This window comes from Camelina sativa, chromosome 11 (assembly GCF_030686135.1).
Source record: "Camelina sativa cultivar CO46 ecotype springtype chromosome 11, ASM3068613v1".
Taxonomy (NCBI): Eukaryota; Viridiplantae; Streptophyta; class Magnoliopsida; order Brassicales; family Brassicaceae; genus Camelina; species Camelina sativa.
The window spans coordinates 33,935,381-33,953,088 of record NC_141890.1 but is presented as its reverse complement, the minus strand read 5'-3'; the positions used below and the strand labels follow the sequence as shown (position 1 = coordinate 33,953,088).

Sequence of the window (17,708 nt, the reverse complement as noted above, 5' to 3'; positions counted from 1 at the left end):
AACAAAAACAGTAACGATATCTATAAGAATTGAAGAGCAGACCAATATCCGCGGTAGAAGTAATCAAACTTAATTACTAGATGCAACACTTTTTAAGGACAATAGAGTACATTACAGACAATGATATGTATAATATAAGTTACAAAAAGCTAACAACTATTAAAGCAAGAGCTACTTCTGATTCGTTTAAGTCCATAGAACACAGGCAGGTGAAAGAGGGAGAGAGAGAGAAGACCTTCGAGAGAGAGAAAGAGAGTGCGTAGGCCTTCTGAAAGTGAACAAAAGGCTGAGTCTTTTGCTCAGCAAAACCTCAGGGTACGTTCCAATTCCTGTTCATCCTCGCAGTTGTAGCCAAGTTCAAAAGCTCGTGCTGCGATGGAAAGAAGACGCAAACTGTTTACTTATATGCTGGAAATAAAAGGAATAAATTGGAAAGGGAGGCGAGAGAGATAGATATGTACCCAGTCGGCTTTTATCTGTGAATACTTCAAGTTCTAGTTCAGCTTCTTCCTCATCACACCCATCTGGGTCTGGATCAGTTTGTACAAGCAAAGTATCAGAACAAAGTCCTGAGATAGTACACACCATGAGGTCACCTTCTGGACTCAATATTACTTCCTTGCAGTTGTCATCGCATACTGTTTAAAAGACCATAGAAATTATGTAAGATTCGGACAAAAAGAAAAAAAACACAAGCAACAAAGTTACATATAACAGCATTTCCTTTCATACCATGAACATGTCCTGTCTCTTTGCATATGAACACATCTTCAATCTGATGGTATGAACATTTGGTTCCCAAACAAATATGGCCAGTGACAACCTTATCGGCAAGTCCTTTGTTTTTCTTCCATAGAGACACTTGTTCAAGTACAGTTTTGTCAAGAATTATTCGGTCATCCACCATCTAAACGTTGCAAACAAGAACATTAGAAAATTAGTCTAACTGACGACGATTCATGCCAAAACATAAACAAATACTTATTCAAAATAGTTACCTCAGATGGAAGAGGAGCTTGGCTTCTCTTTGCTGCTTGCATTTGAATGTAATACTCTTTAAAATCTGACGGACAGGTTCTGACAAGTTCAATCATGTCCTGCTCGTCACGCTAAAATTCAACAAAGAGAAAAGGAATCACTTTTCAATACATGAAACTTGACCTCTAATAGCAACTCAAAGTAACATTGTTATATATATACTATTCAACAATGTAATAACCAAGTCAGAAAACTCACATCAATATAAAGCTTCTTCCAAGCACACTCCCGTAACTTTCTAGTTGGAGGAGTTAGTCCCCACCGGATACAGTATCTGAAAACAAAACCAATCAAAAGTGTACTGAAAATCAGTTTCAAGTACAAAGTATTGATTTTTGAAAGCAAGATCATCGAACTACAATGGCGAATATGAGAGGAGACTACTTAGTACTTACAGGCGGCGCCATAAGGATTCATCAGACGCAGCGAAATTGAGAAATCTACACACCAAAGAGCATGATACAAGATCCTGTAAATCACATTCAAACGATTTACATTAAGCAAAATAAATAAAGATGTTAAATCACTAATCTTTTGCTTAAGAAGCAGCACATGAACAATAACATACCTCAGAGGATAAGAACTTGAGGATATGGCGAAAGAGCTCAGTAGGAACACTGCTGAAAACTCCACTCTCTATTCTCTTTCTATCTTTGTTACCATCTTCCTTTTGATCTTCATCCATTTTCTTCTCTACAGCGCTTGTTGTTTCTTCGTGTTTCTCAATACGTTGCCGTTTTGCTTCAGGTTCTTCCGGATTCTTCGTTTCCTCTACCTATATAACAAAAACCCAAAACATCAATAAAACGTTGAACAAGTGCTCTAAAATTTCATATGAATATGCATATATAACACAAGTCAAGTATGAATAACACGGAGTAAAAACATATAATTTACAATCTAAATTACAGATCAAGGAAGTTTTAAACCATAGGTTTCAGATTCAATGATAAAATCCAAAACCCTGGATGAAATTGGGAAAAAAAATGAATAAACAAAGAAAACAATTTACCGACGAGACTTCTGATTCGAGGAATCGAGCGAAACACTCGTCTTCTTCATCGGAACCAGACATATTCTTAAGTCGGCGAAGATCGGAGCTCCGGCGACGATGGTTGTTGTGTTTATGCGGCCAGGGAAGGGATAGGAGAGAGAGGAGACGAGAGACGAGAGGATTGGGAGATTTGTGAACCGGTGGCGTGAGATTGGAGGCGACTCGGGCCGAATGATTTTAATTAATGGGCCTAATAACCAATATGGGCTTTGTAGTAATAATAACTGAAGCCCATAATACTGCTACTTCTCAACGTCAAAAGTCAACGTCACTAATAGTTGTTAATTTGATCCTTCAACAAAACGTGATTAATTTAAGTAAGGACACGTTTGAACCACTAAGTCTTTGGGTTTGATTGGAACAACATATACTAGAGCATTAGCATTATGCAGCAGCATAAGCATTAAAGTCATAAGCTGTATGCTCTGATTAATATAACACATTTAGTTGATTGGTATAACATTACAGTATTAGATACTATATTTATATTTAATATATGATATTAATTAAAAAATATAATTTAAATATGTTTCATTAAAAAAAAAATATCACTCATTGCTATATAATTTTTTAAAAATATATTTTAGATGTAATCAATTTTATAAAGTGTTATATATATATATATATAAATGTGTAATTTAATAATTTTAAATTATATATATTTATAATGTTACACATTAATTACAAATAATTAATATATATTATATTTTTTTATAAAATTTTATATCTATATTTACATTTTTAATTTTAATAACTTTTTAAAATATATATAATATAACACATTAAATTAAAATATATATTATAAACATTATATCCACATTAATATTTTAATGTATTAATAAATAATTATATTATTTTCCATAATAACATTAAGTAGTTTCTCATATATATTATCTTATAACAAATAAATTTATCTTTTATAAAATCATAATTTTCTATTTTTACAAAATAAATTAATTGTTTAAAATTAATTTAATATATATTAATATTTTAGAGTCAAATGCTTGGGAAATGCTTCAAATGAGAACATATAGGAAGAGAGCATATGAGAGTATCAGTAGCTTCTAAATGCTTTCTTAATAAATATTGATTAAATGATAAAATTAAAAAAACTTCTTTATATGCTCTTCTAATCAAGGCCATATCTTTTTTTTTGGACTAAGCTTTTATATTTTATTATCTAAATCTTGATTTTAAAGTTAATAAAATGTAAATATAATCTGATAAGAAATTATAAAAGAGAAAAAAAAACAGAAAAAGACATATACATTTTTGTTTGGTTTGTCTTTTAACTCTTTTTTTATATTTTACTATTATTATTATTTTTAAAGACCAAATAGAAGAAGAAGAAACCAAAACGATTTGGATAATGTAAGTAAAGGTCCACAATTTAAAACTAGTAGGAGAAGCAAATCAAAGGATCTTAAAGTCTACTACAACTAGAAGTCTAGAAGTGGGTACAGGACAGGGTGGTGTGTTTTGTTCTCTTCTTCGATTAGGTTAGACATAGAGAGAGAGAAAGAGTCAGAGAGAATTTAATATGGCAGTTCCGGCGATGGTAAACGGCGGCGATGCGACGGAGAGAGAAACAAGAATGGCACACTCGGCAATGACGTTGGTTCAGGTGATAAACGGAGGTTACCATGTGGTTACGAAAGTAGCACTTAACGTTGGTGTGAATCAGCTCGTGTTTTGTGTCTTTCGCGATCTTCTTGCTCTCTCCATTCTCGCTCCTCTCGCTTTTTTCCGTGAAAGGTCTCTCCTTTTTTTTCTTTTCCTTGAATTGTTTTGGAGTCGTTAATTTCTGAAAAAAAGTTTTTTTTTTTTATTTTTTTTTATTTTTTTTTTATTTTTTTTTATTTTTTTTATTTGGTCAATGCAATTTCTGGTTTTGATTTGATGGGTTTATAGCAAAATCTACATATCCTAATAAAAACTTGATCTTTCTGGAATTGGAATTAGGGATTTTGTTTTTGTTTTCATCTATCTGTTTAATATCATCTTTGTTCAATCTGATTATACTCTTCTGTTAACTTTTTTATTTACAGTGTTCTGTTTTCTTTATTTATTTCCTTTGTTAGTAAAGATTTGGTTTGAGGAAAGTGAAAAAGAAAATCAGATTTTGTTTTGAAGACTAAAATTAGTAAGTAATTTGTTCTTGTTTTTATCATTGTAGAAGGATCAGACCTCCCATGAATAGAAGCGTACTCTTTTCACTCTTCTTTCTCGGTTTAGCAGGGTAAGTAACCAGCTCAATTCTCGTGTTATCTTTTAAAATTATGTTAGTTGATGGAAAGATTCTGATACCATTTGAATCTCTCAATCTCGATAGGATATTTGGAAACCAATTACTATTTCTTATGGGTTTAGCGTACACGAATCCAACTTACGCCGCTGCTATACAACCATCAATCCCAGTCTTTACATTCCTCTTAGCTGTCTTGATGGGGTGAGCATTGACTTCCCTCAACATTACTGTAAAATGTGAAGTTTGGAGTATGGAAACTTTTCTGATGGTCTTCTTCTTTGTATGCAGTACAGAAAAAGTGAACTTGTTTAAAATCGAGGGCCAAACGAAAGTTGGAGGTACACTCGTTTGTGTTTCGGGTGCAGTAGTGATGGCTTTGTTCCGTGGTCCAGCCTTGTTTGGAGGTGAAGATGCAGCAAGCTCAGTAAGTAGCCTAGTGATTGGTAGAAATCAACTAGAGCCTAATGGGTGGTTAGTCTCTAGTTTTCTTGGTCTTGGGTTAGATCTATGGCACATTGGAGTTTTTTGCTTGATTGGGAACTGTATGTGTATGGCTGCTTTTCTCGCTGTGCAAGCACCGGTTTTGAAGAAGTATCCTGCCTACCTTTCGGTTGCTGCGTATTCTTACTTCTTCGGTACATCTATAATGATCACAACAGCTATCGTGTTTGTTAAAGAGCCTACTGATTGGAGCTTGACACAATCTGAGTTCTTTGCTGTTATATTCGCAGTAAGTTTTTACAACCTGAGAGATGTAAACATGTTTATTTGGGTGTGTTTGATACAAAAGATTAGAGCTTGGAGCTGGATTCTGTATCTACGGATACATCTAACTAGTTTTTGTTCCTTAGGGAGTGTTTGCGTCAGCTCTAAATTATGGACTCTTGACATGGTCCAATAAAATTCTTGGAGCTGCTTTGGTTTCTCTATACAATCCTCTTCAGCCTGCAACATCCGCCTTTTTATCGACCATTTTCCTCGGCAGCCCGATCTATCTTGGAAGGTTTGCATCTTTGATCCATCCACACACACACAAACCTTTCTAGCTTCTTACTGTATTGAATCATACAAAACATGTTGATGTTTCGTTCTCTGCGCAGCGTTGTGGGAGGAATCCTCATCATTTGCGGGCTTTATATGGTTACTTGGGCATGTTATAGAGAACAAAGAACAACAGCAATATCAGGGAATGAGATTGCTTCTTCTAGTGATGATGTTAGAATCTCGGAACCTTTGATTTACAGAGATGATGAGAAGGGTAAATAAATAATTAAAGAACAGGTAAAAGAAAGAACATACAATTTTTTTTGAGTTCAATATTGATTCTATAGGACATACAGAAAAATTCAAAATATTCATCTTCCTCATGTTCTTATATTTCTGGTTGTGCATGTTGAAGAAAAAAAACATCTCTATTTGTTATAAAATTCAAAATAATCATCTTCCTCTCATGTTCTTCTATACTCTTTCCTTCCAACCAAACGAAGCGAGCAAATTTGTAAATAACGAAAAGTTCTGGTAAAAGATGTGAGGTAAAGTCATACACAATAAAAGATCAGGGTAAATTCCATAAATAGGAATAATCGTTGAGGAGCAAATCGTAAATAAAAAATATGTGAGTAAAAATCGTCAACACTAAACGATGTGGGGCAAAGTCATAAATACTCAAAGATGTGGGGAAACGTCGTAAATACTCCGTACACTCTTTCAATATATCTTGGCATGCTTGGCTTAAAAAGTCTAATGCATTTTCTTCGACTACTATTTATCTTATGCATTAATAGTTTGAGCTGTTTCAGCGGTTTCTAGATTTGTGAACATATTTCAGTATATATGTTTGTCGAAAACAATATTAACAAGCGGGCACTGACCTAATAAATATGAAAGTTGTAACTTATGTAAGTTTGTTACGAGTACTTAGATCACTGGTGACATCACTTGTTCAAGTGGAAACCCATTAAATAGCAAATAAACAAAAATCATTGACTTACTGAAGAGCAAAATTATTGACTTTCTCACCATTACATCACCAATAATGTAACAATTTCTAAATATTTTAATTTCTGGCAATTTGTGTGGATAAGCATCTTGGGAATGGCTAATCAACAATAAAAAATATTCAATTTCTTTTACGAAGTATATATCAGATTCCTTTTAAAAAGAAAAATCAAGATTCTTTCCAACAGAAGATTCTTTCTATTATTTATTTATTTTTTTTTTGGTCGATTTCTATTAGTTTAAACAAGAGCGAAGAATCTTTCCATTATCACTCCCTATAAATTCCAATAGAAAATTCACTTTTCAATAACTTTAAGTAAGAAAGCAAGAAGAAGAAGAATGGCCACGTGCCCTCCTTTCGATTTTTCAGCCAAATATTACAACGGTGGCGGTGGCGGCGGATGCGAGAGGCATAGCAGCTTCTTCGGAGGCACGACAGTGCTCGATCAAGGTGTTGGCTACGCTGTTATTCTTGGTTTTGGTGCTTTCTTTGCCATCTTCACATCTTTTTTGGTTAGTACCTACCCGTTTCTCGATTACAAAAAAAAAAACGGACTAGTTTTGTGATTTGCTCGTGACCACAAAAAAGACTAGTTATAGACTTTCATAGTCAAATGATTTGTACTAATAAATAAAACAAATGATACTAATTTTCAATATTCTATAATGCTACACTAGACGTTATTCTTTTTGGGTCTTTGTTTCTAAAGTTTAAAATTTGACTAAAAATAGATACTAAATTTATCTATATACTATATATATCACGTTTTGATATAAACTTTTTTGGCCGATTAACCGTGTGTAATTTTGTGTGGCCAAATTATTTCGAAAATACAGTCTTATTTGCCTGTCTCTTTTGATTGTATTTGAAAATATCTGGATAATCAAAATTATAAAACAAAACAAATACTAAAATACATACTCATCTTAAATAGATCATATATAACATTAAAACCTAAAGACGTGTTCGTCTACCGTCTATCTGGTTGAGTGTAATAGTTCGCTATAGTCTATAGATTGTTACTTCATTTCGGGTTTTCATATGGATTTCGGTTTCTAACAAACTAAACCAATTGTATATCAGTTTGATTTGGTTCTGGATTGAAATTTGAGTTTTAACCAAACTTTTAGTTCATTTCAGGGTATAATTAAGCTTGGATTTTCGTGATAACATAGGCCATAACATATGTATTAAAATACAGTTCAGTTTTTGAATATAATTTTTTCTTGAGATATTTAGCAAAATAGACAGTTTTCAAAACATAATTGTAAAAGTAGTATAATCACTATTTCCAATTAGCAAATTCCACAATTTTTACTGTTTTCTACTGTTCACAAGACTTTCCAATCCTCATCAACATTTAATATTTATAACCATGCCATTAAGTCTTTTATTTTTATTTTCTTTTTATTTTTTTTCTTCTTTATTATATGGTCCATATAATCTAAAAATAAAAATGCTGACTAATTAAAAAAAAATCTAATTTTTTTTAGAAATAAAAAATTCTATGTTTTTTCTCTATAATTAGATATGCATTTTGTTTGGTGATTTTATTTGATAATATTAAATATTTTTTACAAATTTTAGATTCGTACTTGTACACTTAATTAGGTGTACAGATGTCCGTACACACTATTATGTGTACATATGTTCGTACACATTATTAAGTGTACAAATGAAATTTGTTTAATTTTTAGGGTTTCAAATGTTTGTACATATGCTTGTACTGCAATGTTTTTATACAAATTACATCTGTACACATAATAATGTGTATAGACATCTGTATACATACTAAGGTGTACGGATACAAAAGATTTATATAATATATTTAAAAATTATTAAATAAAATTCATATCATATTGTAAAGAAAAAAATGTACTTTTTTTTTATCTAAGAAGTTTTCTAAAAATAGATTATATTAACAATTATTTGAATAATTATGATTGGAGGAAAAAAAAAGCTTTATTTCTTACCCACACACATACCCATTTTTGTAATTTTCTCACCAAACGTATACCCACCATTTTTTCCTATCTCACAAACTATCTATTACACAACATCCTATTTTTCTAATTTTAAATAGTGAATATATTAGTTTTCCAATTAAGTTTCCATAATTTACTAATTTGCTATCAAACCCTTTTTTTCTTCTTCTAGAGTTTGGATCAGTTTTATATATCCAAATTGATCACCACCTACTTCAGTAAGTATTATTAAAAATATATGAATATTTTCCCAAGTCCACCATGATAATATTTCGGATTTATTAAATGAATGAAGGTATGGTTAGAAAAACGATATGTGGGGGCTAGTCATACCTCGGAATGGTTCAATACAGCCGGAAGAAACGTTAAAACAGGACTCATTGCAAGTGTCATTGTGTCACAGGTAAAACTACGATTTATAATTTGATGATACAAAGTAACATCTCGATGATAAATTTATGTTGATTTTAGTGATTTTTACTGATTTTTGTGTGTGGGTTGATGAGTTAACAGTGGACATGGGCTGCGACCATACTGCAAAGTTCAAACGTAGCATGGCAGTATGGGGTTAGTGGACCGTTTTGGTACGCTAGTGGAGCCACCATACAGGTTAATTCCAGAACGAAAACTATATAATATAATTTTTGTTTTATGTATATATATGCATAATGGTTAGTGAATAATCGATGAACAAAATAGGTGCTCTTGTTTGGTGTGATGGCGATTGAGATAAAACGAAAGGCTCCTAATGCTCATACGGTCTGCGAAATCGTGAAGGCTCGGTAAGTAAAATCTCAATTAGTTTATTATTTAGTTGTTTTTATCTTCATATAATAAAATGGACATTTGAATCAAACTGGATTCTTAGTAGAACAAATCGCTCGAGCATTAGTTTAAGGCTTATTTATTTGTATTTGATAAAATTAGTTGGGGAACCGCAACGCATATAGTGTTCTTGGTGTTTTGTTTGGCCACAAACACCGTAGTGACGGCGATGCTCTTGCTTGGTGGCTCGGCTGTGGTGAATGCTCTCACCGGAGTTAATATATACGCCGCAAGCTTTCTCATTCCTCTCGGCGTCGTTGTCTATACTTTGGCTGGAGGACTTAAAGCTACTTTCCTCGCAAGCTACGTTCACTCCGTTATAGGTAATATTACATTTAAATATATCTTGACGAACAAGTTATAGATCGAACCTACCATACATACAAATAGTCAAAAATATTTTTAGAGATGTTAACTATACAATATGTATATTCTCGTCATAACAATGAATGAGTCAATATGACCATAGTATGTAGCTTCGTGGTTTGTATAATTGTATGAATAAGTTATTAGACCACGAAAAAAAGAAACTAATAAATAAATTTGTAATAATTAATATTTTGTTTATCGATCGAAGAATTACTTAATGGTTTTATATTCTTACAAAATCGGACACTCATGCAATGAATAGATGTTTACTATATTTTGGTAATTCGTTTGTCTTTCAGTTCACGTGGTTCTAGTCGTTTTTGTGTTTCTGGTCTACACTTCAAGTAGTGAGCTTGGGAGTCCGTCCGTGGTATATGACCGGCTAAGGGACATGGCTTCTAAGTTAAGAACTTGCACTGAGCCGCTCTCACACCACGACCAAGCTTGCGGTCCTGTTGATGGCAACTACAGAGGCTCCTATGTCACTATGTTGAGCTCTGGCGGTGCTGTCTTCGGTCTCATTAACATTGTCGGAAACTTTGGCACTGTCTTCGTAGACAATGTGAGATTTCTTTTCAATGAAGTATCGCAGAAACTCATATTTTTGATATAGCATTTTAGAAAATTTAAGAGATTTTGGTTTTTGCCTTAGAAATTGTAAAGAAAGAAAAAAAGTTAGGAGGGTTTTAGTAAATATTATTTTCTTCTTTAGGGTTATTGGGTGAGTGCAATAGCTGCTCGACCTTCATCAACCCATAAAGGGTATTTGCTTGGTGGACTCGTGTGGTTCGCTGTGCCTTTCTCTTTAGCAACCTCATTAGGCCTCGGCGCACTAGCCCTTGACTTGCCTATAACCGCCGATGAGGCTAATCGAGGTCTAGTCCCGCCTGCCACAGCCATTGCTCTCATGGGTAAATCAGGATCATTACTTCTTCTCACTATGCTTTTCATGTAAGTACACTCTCTGTAGATCATATATATGTGAACAAGTTTTGGAATAGCAAAAAATTATGAGTAGATGTTTTGTTATTTTTATAGGGTTTATTTAGTTCTTTCACTTGTTTTTTACGAATCACTCGTTTAGTATAACAATTTTTGGCTTGATGTAGATCACTTATTAGTTTTTGGATGATCAGTATTTTGGTTTAATTTAAAGTTTAAAAGCCTAAAAATTAGTTACAAAAATTTACATTTTCTTTCAAACTTTGTTCAATACCTACTCAATTTTGGGTTGATTAGTCCATTTGACCCGGTATGGTTCAATCAAATCAATTCAGTTTTGGTTAGAAACACCCTTACCAACAGAAAAATGTATAAATCGCCATTTTTACCCTTCTTATAATGTAAGTACTCCTCTTGCTTTAAAAGCAAGAAGTTGTTTATAAATTTGTCTCTATTTCTTCTTACACAAAATACTTAGTTTACATACATGCTTATTTCAAATCATGAGTTTTATGGTCTTTGTCGATCCTCAGGGCTGTAACATCGGCTGGTTCTTCAGAGCTCATCGCTTTTCACCTACGACATCTACCGCACATACATAAACCCTAGAGCAACCGGTAAACAAATCTTGAGAATCTCAAGATCGGCGGTTCTTGGATTCGGATGTTTCATGGGTATTCTTGCAGTGATCTTGAACAAAGCCGGGGTTTCGCTTGGATGGATGTATCTCGCGATGGGAGTTCTCATGGGCTCTGCGGTCATTCCCATTGCTTTCATGCTCTTGTGGAGTAAAGCCAATGCCTTTGGTGCGATTCTTGGATCGATCTCGGGTTGTGTTCTTGGGATCGTTACTTGGTTATCTACAGCAAAGATACAATACGGACGCGTTGATCTTGATACAACTGGGAGAAATGCTCCCATGTTAGCTGGTAACCTCGTCGCAATTCTAACAGGTCAGCATCTAATAGTTTGTTGTTTTGGTATTTCGGTTAGTTTGAAAATATTTATTTGAATCTTTTGGTTCGGTATGTTCTTTGAAGCTAAGTAACTCTAATATTGGTTGGTCCGTACGTGTGAACTTATATATATAGGAGGGTTGATCCATGCGGTGTGTAGTCTAGTACGGCCACAGAATTATGACTGGTCGACGACAAGGGAGATCAAAGTAGTGGAAGCTGAGGCTTCAGGGGACGATATTGATGTTCCTGCGGACGAGCTAAGAGAAGAGAAGCTGAGAAGAGCTAAAGTTTGGATTGTGAAATGGGGTCTTGTCTTCACTCTCCTCATTGTTGTCATTTGGCCACTTCTCTCTCTCCCAGCACGTAAGTCGTCTTCCCATGCATATAAATGAAAATAGAGCTTTATTCTTATCTAAAGCTTGCATAATTTTGACGTGATTTTAAAGATGTATATCATTTTTATTTTAATTAAGATATTAATAAAAAAAACATATTTTCTAATTAATTGTTGCGCTTTTAAAAAATTGGTTACTAATAAGAGCATAAATATCATTCTTGAAATTTTGCAGGCGTGTTTAGCAGAGGATATTTCTGGTTTTGGGCAATTGTGGCCGTAGCTTGGGGAACAATAGGATCAATTGTGATAATTGGTTTGCCATTAATCGAAAGTTGGGACACGATCAAGAGCGTTTGTATGGGAATGTTTACGAACGATAGGTTAATGAACAAGCTTGATGACTTGAACCATAGGCTTCAAGCGTTAACCATGGCTGTACCAGAAGCTGAGAGGATTTATTTGCTCGAACTTGAGAAGACCAAGAAAACCGATGAAGAAAGTTGAAGAAAATATCGAAAGATTGATAATTTATTTTGTTTATATATGTGGCTTTGTTTGGTTATCTTTCTTGTTTGTGTGAAATCATATCCTTTTGTACATTGTGTTTAATCTCTTAGACAAGTGTATCTACAAAGTACAAAACAGACAGTGAAACAAAGTAAACATATGTATGAGTGTGAATGTTAAAAGTGGTTACTCTTAATCTTATTCGGTTTGGTTCAATACTTTAACATGATTTAAGTTTGGTTTGGATAAGGATTTGGTTTATTTGATGTTTGTCATTTGTGTGGATAGTTGAATTTATTGCTATAAAAATCTAATAGTGTGGAACTGTGGATGTTAAAAAATGGTTACTCTTATTCGGTTTGGTTCAATACTTTGACATGGTTCAAGTTTAGCTTGGATAGGGATTTGGTTTATTGGTTTTTGTCATTTTTGTGGCTAGTTGAATACTTGAATCTATTGTTATAAAAATTAAATAGTGTGGATGTTAAAAATGGTTACTCTTATTCGGTTTGGTTCAATACTTCAACATGATTCAAGTTTGGTTTGGATAAGGATTTGGTTTATTTGGTTTATTTGGTTTGTCATTTGTGTGATTAGTTGAATTCATTGTTATAAAAATCAAATCATTTAGCAAGCTAAAATTACTAGGACGTTTTGAGTTTAGTAAAATCACTTAACCAAAATGTTGAGATCAGTGTGATCAGCTCTTAATATTTATTACTAGATTAAAACCCGTGCTAGAGCGCATATTGAAATTCATTTTATTTATATGGTAAGTTTTTTTATAAAATATAATTTATGTGATTGTTTTTACACTTATTTTGTAAGTTTTATATTGTTAATGATTCTAGATAAGTATCCGTGCTATAACACTGGTTAAATTTTATTTTATACAAAATTTTATATATTTTCTATTTTAAAATAAAATTTTAATATGTTGTATTAGTTTATGTACGTGAAGTTATTTCAACAATGTATATTCTATCTCATGACTTAATATCATTATAAGACATAATTTTGTGAATTTGGTTTTTAAAAAGCGAATTATTATATTATTAGTAATTTTATATATTGTTATATTTTTTTATTATACTTAGTTTTTTGAAATTTTTTAGTTTTTTGAAATTTTTTTATATTATAGTGACATATTATTGACATTGCTATAACAAACTAATTTAGAGTGTTTATAATTTCTAACTTTAATATCGAGTTTCAATATTTTAAAAATATTTCAAAATAAATTATTTAAAGTTTATTATATTATATAAAATTATAAAATTTAACACAAAATATGAAATTCAATTTAAATATTCAAATTTTGACCCGTTACTCAGTAAAAATATTAATTTAATAGATATTATTTTTAAAGAATAATATTAATACAAATTTAATATTTTATAGATTGAATCATTTATATTTGTTTTTAAAAACTTATGGTATATCTGGAAATAAAACTATTTTTAATTATAATAAATAATATAATAATTTATTTGTTTCACAAAATAGACTCATATATAATAATGAGAGGTGAAGTATAATCATAATTAACAAATTAATATATTATGTTAGATATCAAAAGAATTTTATTTGATGAATAATTTAATAAAGAAAATTAATATGGTAAGTTAGATGATATCAAATGGTTATTTAGAATATTCTTTCAAGATTTTTAGAAACAATAAATCCAGACTATACAAATAATATAAAACTTAATCTATAACCTATTGTAACCAACTTATTAAAATTATATAGTCTACAAAACAATGTTGTATACTTCCGTTTTATTATATAGGGGATTTTTTAATTTTCTTTATCTATTAAAACATTAAAGAGATATGATCTAAGTTTTAATGAATCAACCAAATGCTAACATGACAGTAGAAAAATGATGGTATGACATCTCTATTTTATTTTGTTATAATAACACGTACAAATATTTTACTTATGTTTTAATTATATTTTACATATGTTTTGCTTATTTTTTTATTAATTTAATATTTATATATATTAAAATATATATATATATATATATATATATTTAAGTAAATACAAAATCTTATCGGTGAAATTAGTTGAAAAATATATAATTATATGTAATACAATTTTAGTTTTACGAATGTAGAAAACCGTTTTAGGAAATTTACTACTCCGAAACCGCCTCTCCCACCAATGTTGCTATGAAAGCAATCATGTGTAGCATCCCTGAGAACCTGCAAATGGGAACGCTCTGTTCTCGTGTTCCACGATCTTGCTCTGCTGCTCAAAAGACTGATGAGTGTATGTCAACGTTTCATTTGGCTTTGAGTGCTTATCAGCTCGCTACACTTTTATAAGAAAATAGATGGGGACAAATCCTTCTCCGATAATCAGCAAACCCACAACCAAAGTCCTAAAATGAGTAATCTTTTTGTAATACTTGTCTAGTCTTATCAGCCAAGACAATATGTTATTTAATATATTTTTTTAATCATAAAACATGTTCTATATCTTATAAAGCCTTATTAACCTGAAAGAAAAAAATAAAAAGGGAACACAATGACGACATTTAAATGACATTCAACAATGAATGAGTGCATAACATAAAATCATACTCCATATTCTTATCAAACGTCCAACAAGCATAATAGTTACACATAATACTCAACCTAGCATATTCATAATATTACTTAAACCATATTTAAACATCAATACTTTTATCGATACATACATTTATCAACAACCACAAACCGAAATCTCATCAACACAGAAACCAATCCCATGTTCGTCCAATCACATGAAATTTACACTACTAATTTGCAAAGAAACTGCGTTCACTAGCATTAATATTTGTAAAACTAAAACCTTTGTCAACTACATGAAATTAAATTTTATTCCAATTGGTTTGGTTTGGTTTGGTACAGTTTGATGACCTGAGTCGATTTCGGGACCGGTTTAAGTTAACATGGTTCAATTTTCGTTTAATTCAACTCGGTTTGGTTTAACGTAACCAAAGAGAATAGGCCAAGGCCCAATAAAACGGTCACTTGGATCAAATAACCCAACCCGAAAGTGTATCCGGGTCATTTACTCGGGCGTTTCTTTCATCTCTCTTCCAAAGGTGTTTGTTTGTTTTATCAAATCCACATTTCCCCCAATTTGAGTTCTCTTCAAGTCTTCTTCTTCTTCGCTTCAGCCATGGGAACCCTATCTCTCTCATCTTCTCTCAAACCTTCACTCGTTTCATCAAGGCTCAATTCATCTTCATCTGCGTCATCTTCTTCCTTCCCGAAGCCAAACAGTCTCCACCTCAAACCCACCAAACTCGTTTCGCCACCTCTCAGAACAACTTCTCCGTCGCCGTTGAGATTCGCTAATGCTTCTTCAATCGAGATGTCGCAGACACAGGAATCAGCTATCCGCGGAGCTGAATCTGACGTCATGGGTCTTCTCCTCAGGGAACGAATCGTCTTCCTCGGCAGCGGTATCGACGATTTCGTAGCTGATGCTATCATGAGTCAGTTGCTGCTTTTAGATGCTAAAGATCCTAAGAAAGATATTAAACTCTTTATCAATTCCCCTGGTGGTTCCCTCAGGTTATCATCTTGATTTCGTATTATTTGTTTTTCTCATTTGGGTTTCTGCGTTAATGGTGAAAGTTTCAGTCTTTTGCAGCTTAGGTTTTCGTTTTTAGGGTTTTAGTTAGCATTGCAAAGTAATTCAATTTTGTGGAAAGTTTTAAGTATAATATGCAATTGAAGTGTCTCCTTAGCTTAATTAGATAAAATTGCTATAAGAAAATTAATTGTCAGTTCTGTTGGTGTGTCTTCTCAGCTAGTTTGCTAAGAACATTGTGATGAATTAGCTGCGGAAGTTAATTTTTCAGCTAAGTTTTAGTTCAAGTGAAGTGAGTCCTCAGCTACTTTGCTTTGAGAATCCGTTGTGTGGTGTGAAACTGTTCACTGAAGTTTCTCCTCAGCTAGTTTGCTTATGTTACTTATGAATGGTTGACTATTATATATCTGACAGTTAATACTTTCACAGTGGATTTGAGAATAATATGTTGACTTGTTTGTAATAATGTTTGATTGGGTTTAGTTTCTGGCTCAGATAGTCTAACTTGATGTTTTTTGTTTGTTTGTTTGGTTAGTGCAACCATGGCTATATACGATGTGGTTCAACTTGTGAGAGCTGATGTTTCGACGATTGCTCTTGGAATTGCTGCATCAACAGCTTCGATTATTCTTGGTGCGGGAACTAAAGGTAAGCGTTTTGCTATGCCCAACACGAGGATAATGATTCACCAACCTCTTGGAGGTGCGAGCGGTCAAGCTATAGATGTTGAGATCCAAGCTAAGGAAGTTATGCATAACAAGAACAATGTCACCAGCATTATCGCGGGATGTACCAGCCGATCGTTTGAACAGGTTCTGAAAGATATTGATAGAGACCGGTACATGTCTCCAATTGAAGCGGTTGAGTATGGTTTAATAGATGGAGTCATCGATGGAGACAGCATTATTCCTCTCGAACCTGTTCCTGATAGAGTGAAACCGAGAGTAAACTACGAGGAGATTAGCAAGGATCCGATGAAATTCTTGACTCCGGAGATACCTGATGACGAGATTTACTAAAGCCAAGCTCATCTTGAATCAGGTAATTGATCATATTGCCTATAACCACGTTCTTGTTAATGTTTGGCCATGGATTCTACATCTTTTGCTATGTAGTGGTGAAGTTACAGTTTCACCTAAGTGATCATAGGCTGGTCAGTTCAAAGCTCAAAGAGGGATACTCCATATCTTAGGAAGAAAATTGAATAATGTTTGAATCTTCATTGTCAGATGAATAGACATCTAAAATCAGTTAGACGATTCTGATTTTTGATTAAAGAGTAATCTGAATTTTCTTTCGCATTTATCTCCAGGGATCTTCCAATGTGACTCAGACTGGTGGTTTCGAGGACATAGCTCGATTACTTGTGCGGTTACTGGTGATTGGCTTTGCGAAACCGAAGCTGGACTTACTTACCTTTTGTAATCTCTCATATTTTACTTGTTCAGAAAATAATTGTTTTTTAAATCACTCTGTTTTGAGCAAAAAGACATAAAAAGAAGCTGTAGTAGATTTCATTTGCGACAATCACTTTTCAAGTGTTCTATGGATTCAAGAAGTAGCGGTCAGAATTTCTATAGTATATTCATATTGAATGTTGTAGAAGTCTTAACTAATCAAGAGATTGTTAAGCAAGACTTATGTGTAGAAACAAATACAAGAAGTCTCAACTAATTAAGAGATTGTTGAGCAAGACTTATATGCTTAGAATTCTAGGTTTCCCTAAAAAGAAAAGCAAGAGTTCAAAGACTTGTTGAGGAGAACAGTTGTCGACAATTTTCTTAGAAATCCAAAAGTTGTCTTACAAATATAAAGCTTAACGGTTAAATAAAAGAGAGGGGCAAAGCCGCTACT

At 32.8% G+C, this 17,708-nt stretch overlaps 3 protein-coding genes and 1 pseudogene across 5 annotated transcripts; 3 read left to right on the top strand and 1 right to left on the bottom strand.

Moving 5' to 3' along the window:
• Positions 1-54: 54 nt before the first annotated feature.
• On the bottom strand, positions 55-2,625 carry LOC104724877 (F-box protein SKIP31). The gene is made up of 8 exons (XM_010443434.3): positions 2,051-2,625; positions 1,607-1,813; positions 1,434-1,507; positions 1,237-1,312; positions 999-1,109; positions 733-907; positions 462-638; positions 55-370 (listed from the first exon to the last, which is right to left on the bottom strand). The coding sequence occupies exons 1-8, from the start codon at positions 2,111-2,113 to the stop codon at positions 300-302; spliced, it is 954 nt and encodes a 317-aa protein (XP_010441736.1). The 5' UTR covers positions 2,114-2,625; the 3' UTR covers positions 55-299.
• Positions 2,626-3,356: 731 nt separating this feature from the next.
• On the top strand, positions 3,357-5,791 carry LOC104724876 (WAT1-related protein At5g45370). 2 transcript variants are annotated; one of them, XM_010443433.3, is made up of 6 exons: positions 3,357-3,847; positions 4,269-4,331; positions 4,425-4,541; positions 4,629-5,070; positions 5,192-5,343; positions 5,441-5,791. In XM_010443433.3, the coding sequence occupies exons 1-6, from the start codon at positions 3,633-3,635 to the stop codon at positions 5,604-5,606; spliced, it is 1,155 nt and encodes a 384-aa protein (XP_010441735.2). In that variant the 5' UTR covers positions 3,357-3,632; the 3' UTR covers positions 5,607-5,791. The 2 variants fall into 2 exon arrangements, with proteins under 2 accessions (XP_010441735.2, XP_087332796.1); XM_087476670.1 differs by lacking the exons at positions 3,357-3,847; positions 4,269-4,331 and having other exon boundaries at positions 4,428-4,541; positions 4,634-5,070.
• A 718-nt stretch (positions 5,792-6,509) lies between these two features.
• On the top strand, positions 6,510-12,479 carry LOC104724874 (urea-proton symporter DUR3-like; annotated as a pseudogene). Its single transcript, XR_015572829.1, has 10 exons — positions 6,510-6,851; positions 8,620-8,727; positions 8,838-8,933; positions 9,024-9,106; positions 9,252-9,472; positions 9,818-10,080; positions 10,231-10,469; positions 10,994-11,413; positions 11,552-11,782; positions 11,989-12,479. The product of XR_015572829.1 is annotated as an urea-proton symporter DUR3-like (transcript).
• A 2,882-nt stretch (positions 12,480-15,361) lies between these two features.
• Positions 15,362-17,381, top strand: LOC104724873 (ATP-dependent Clp protease proteolytic subunit 4, chloroplastic). The gene is made up of 3 exons (XM_010443432.3): positions 15,362-15,835; positions 16,390-16,895; positions 17,167-17,381. Exons 1-2 carry the CDS (start codon positions 15,438-15,440, stop codon positions 16,871-16,873), a joined length of 882 nt encoding a protein of 293 aa, XP_010441734.1. The 5' UTR covers positions 15,362-15,437; the 3' UTR covers positions 16,874-16,895; positions 17,167-17,381.
• Positions 17,382-17,708: the final 327 nt, after the last annotated feature.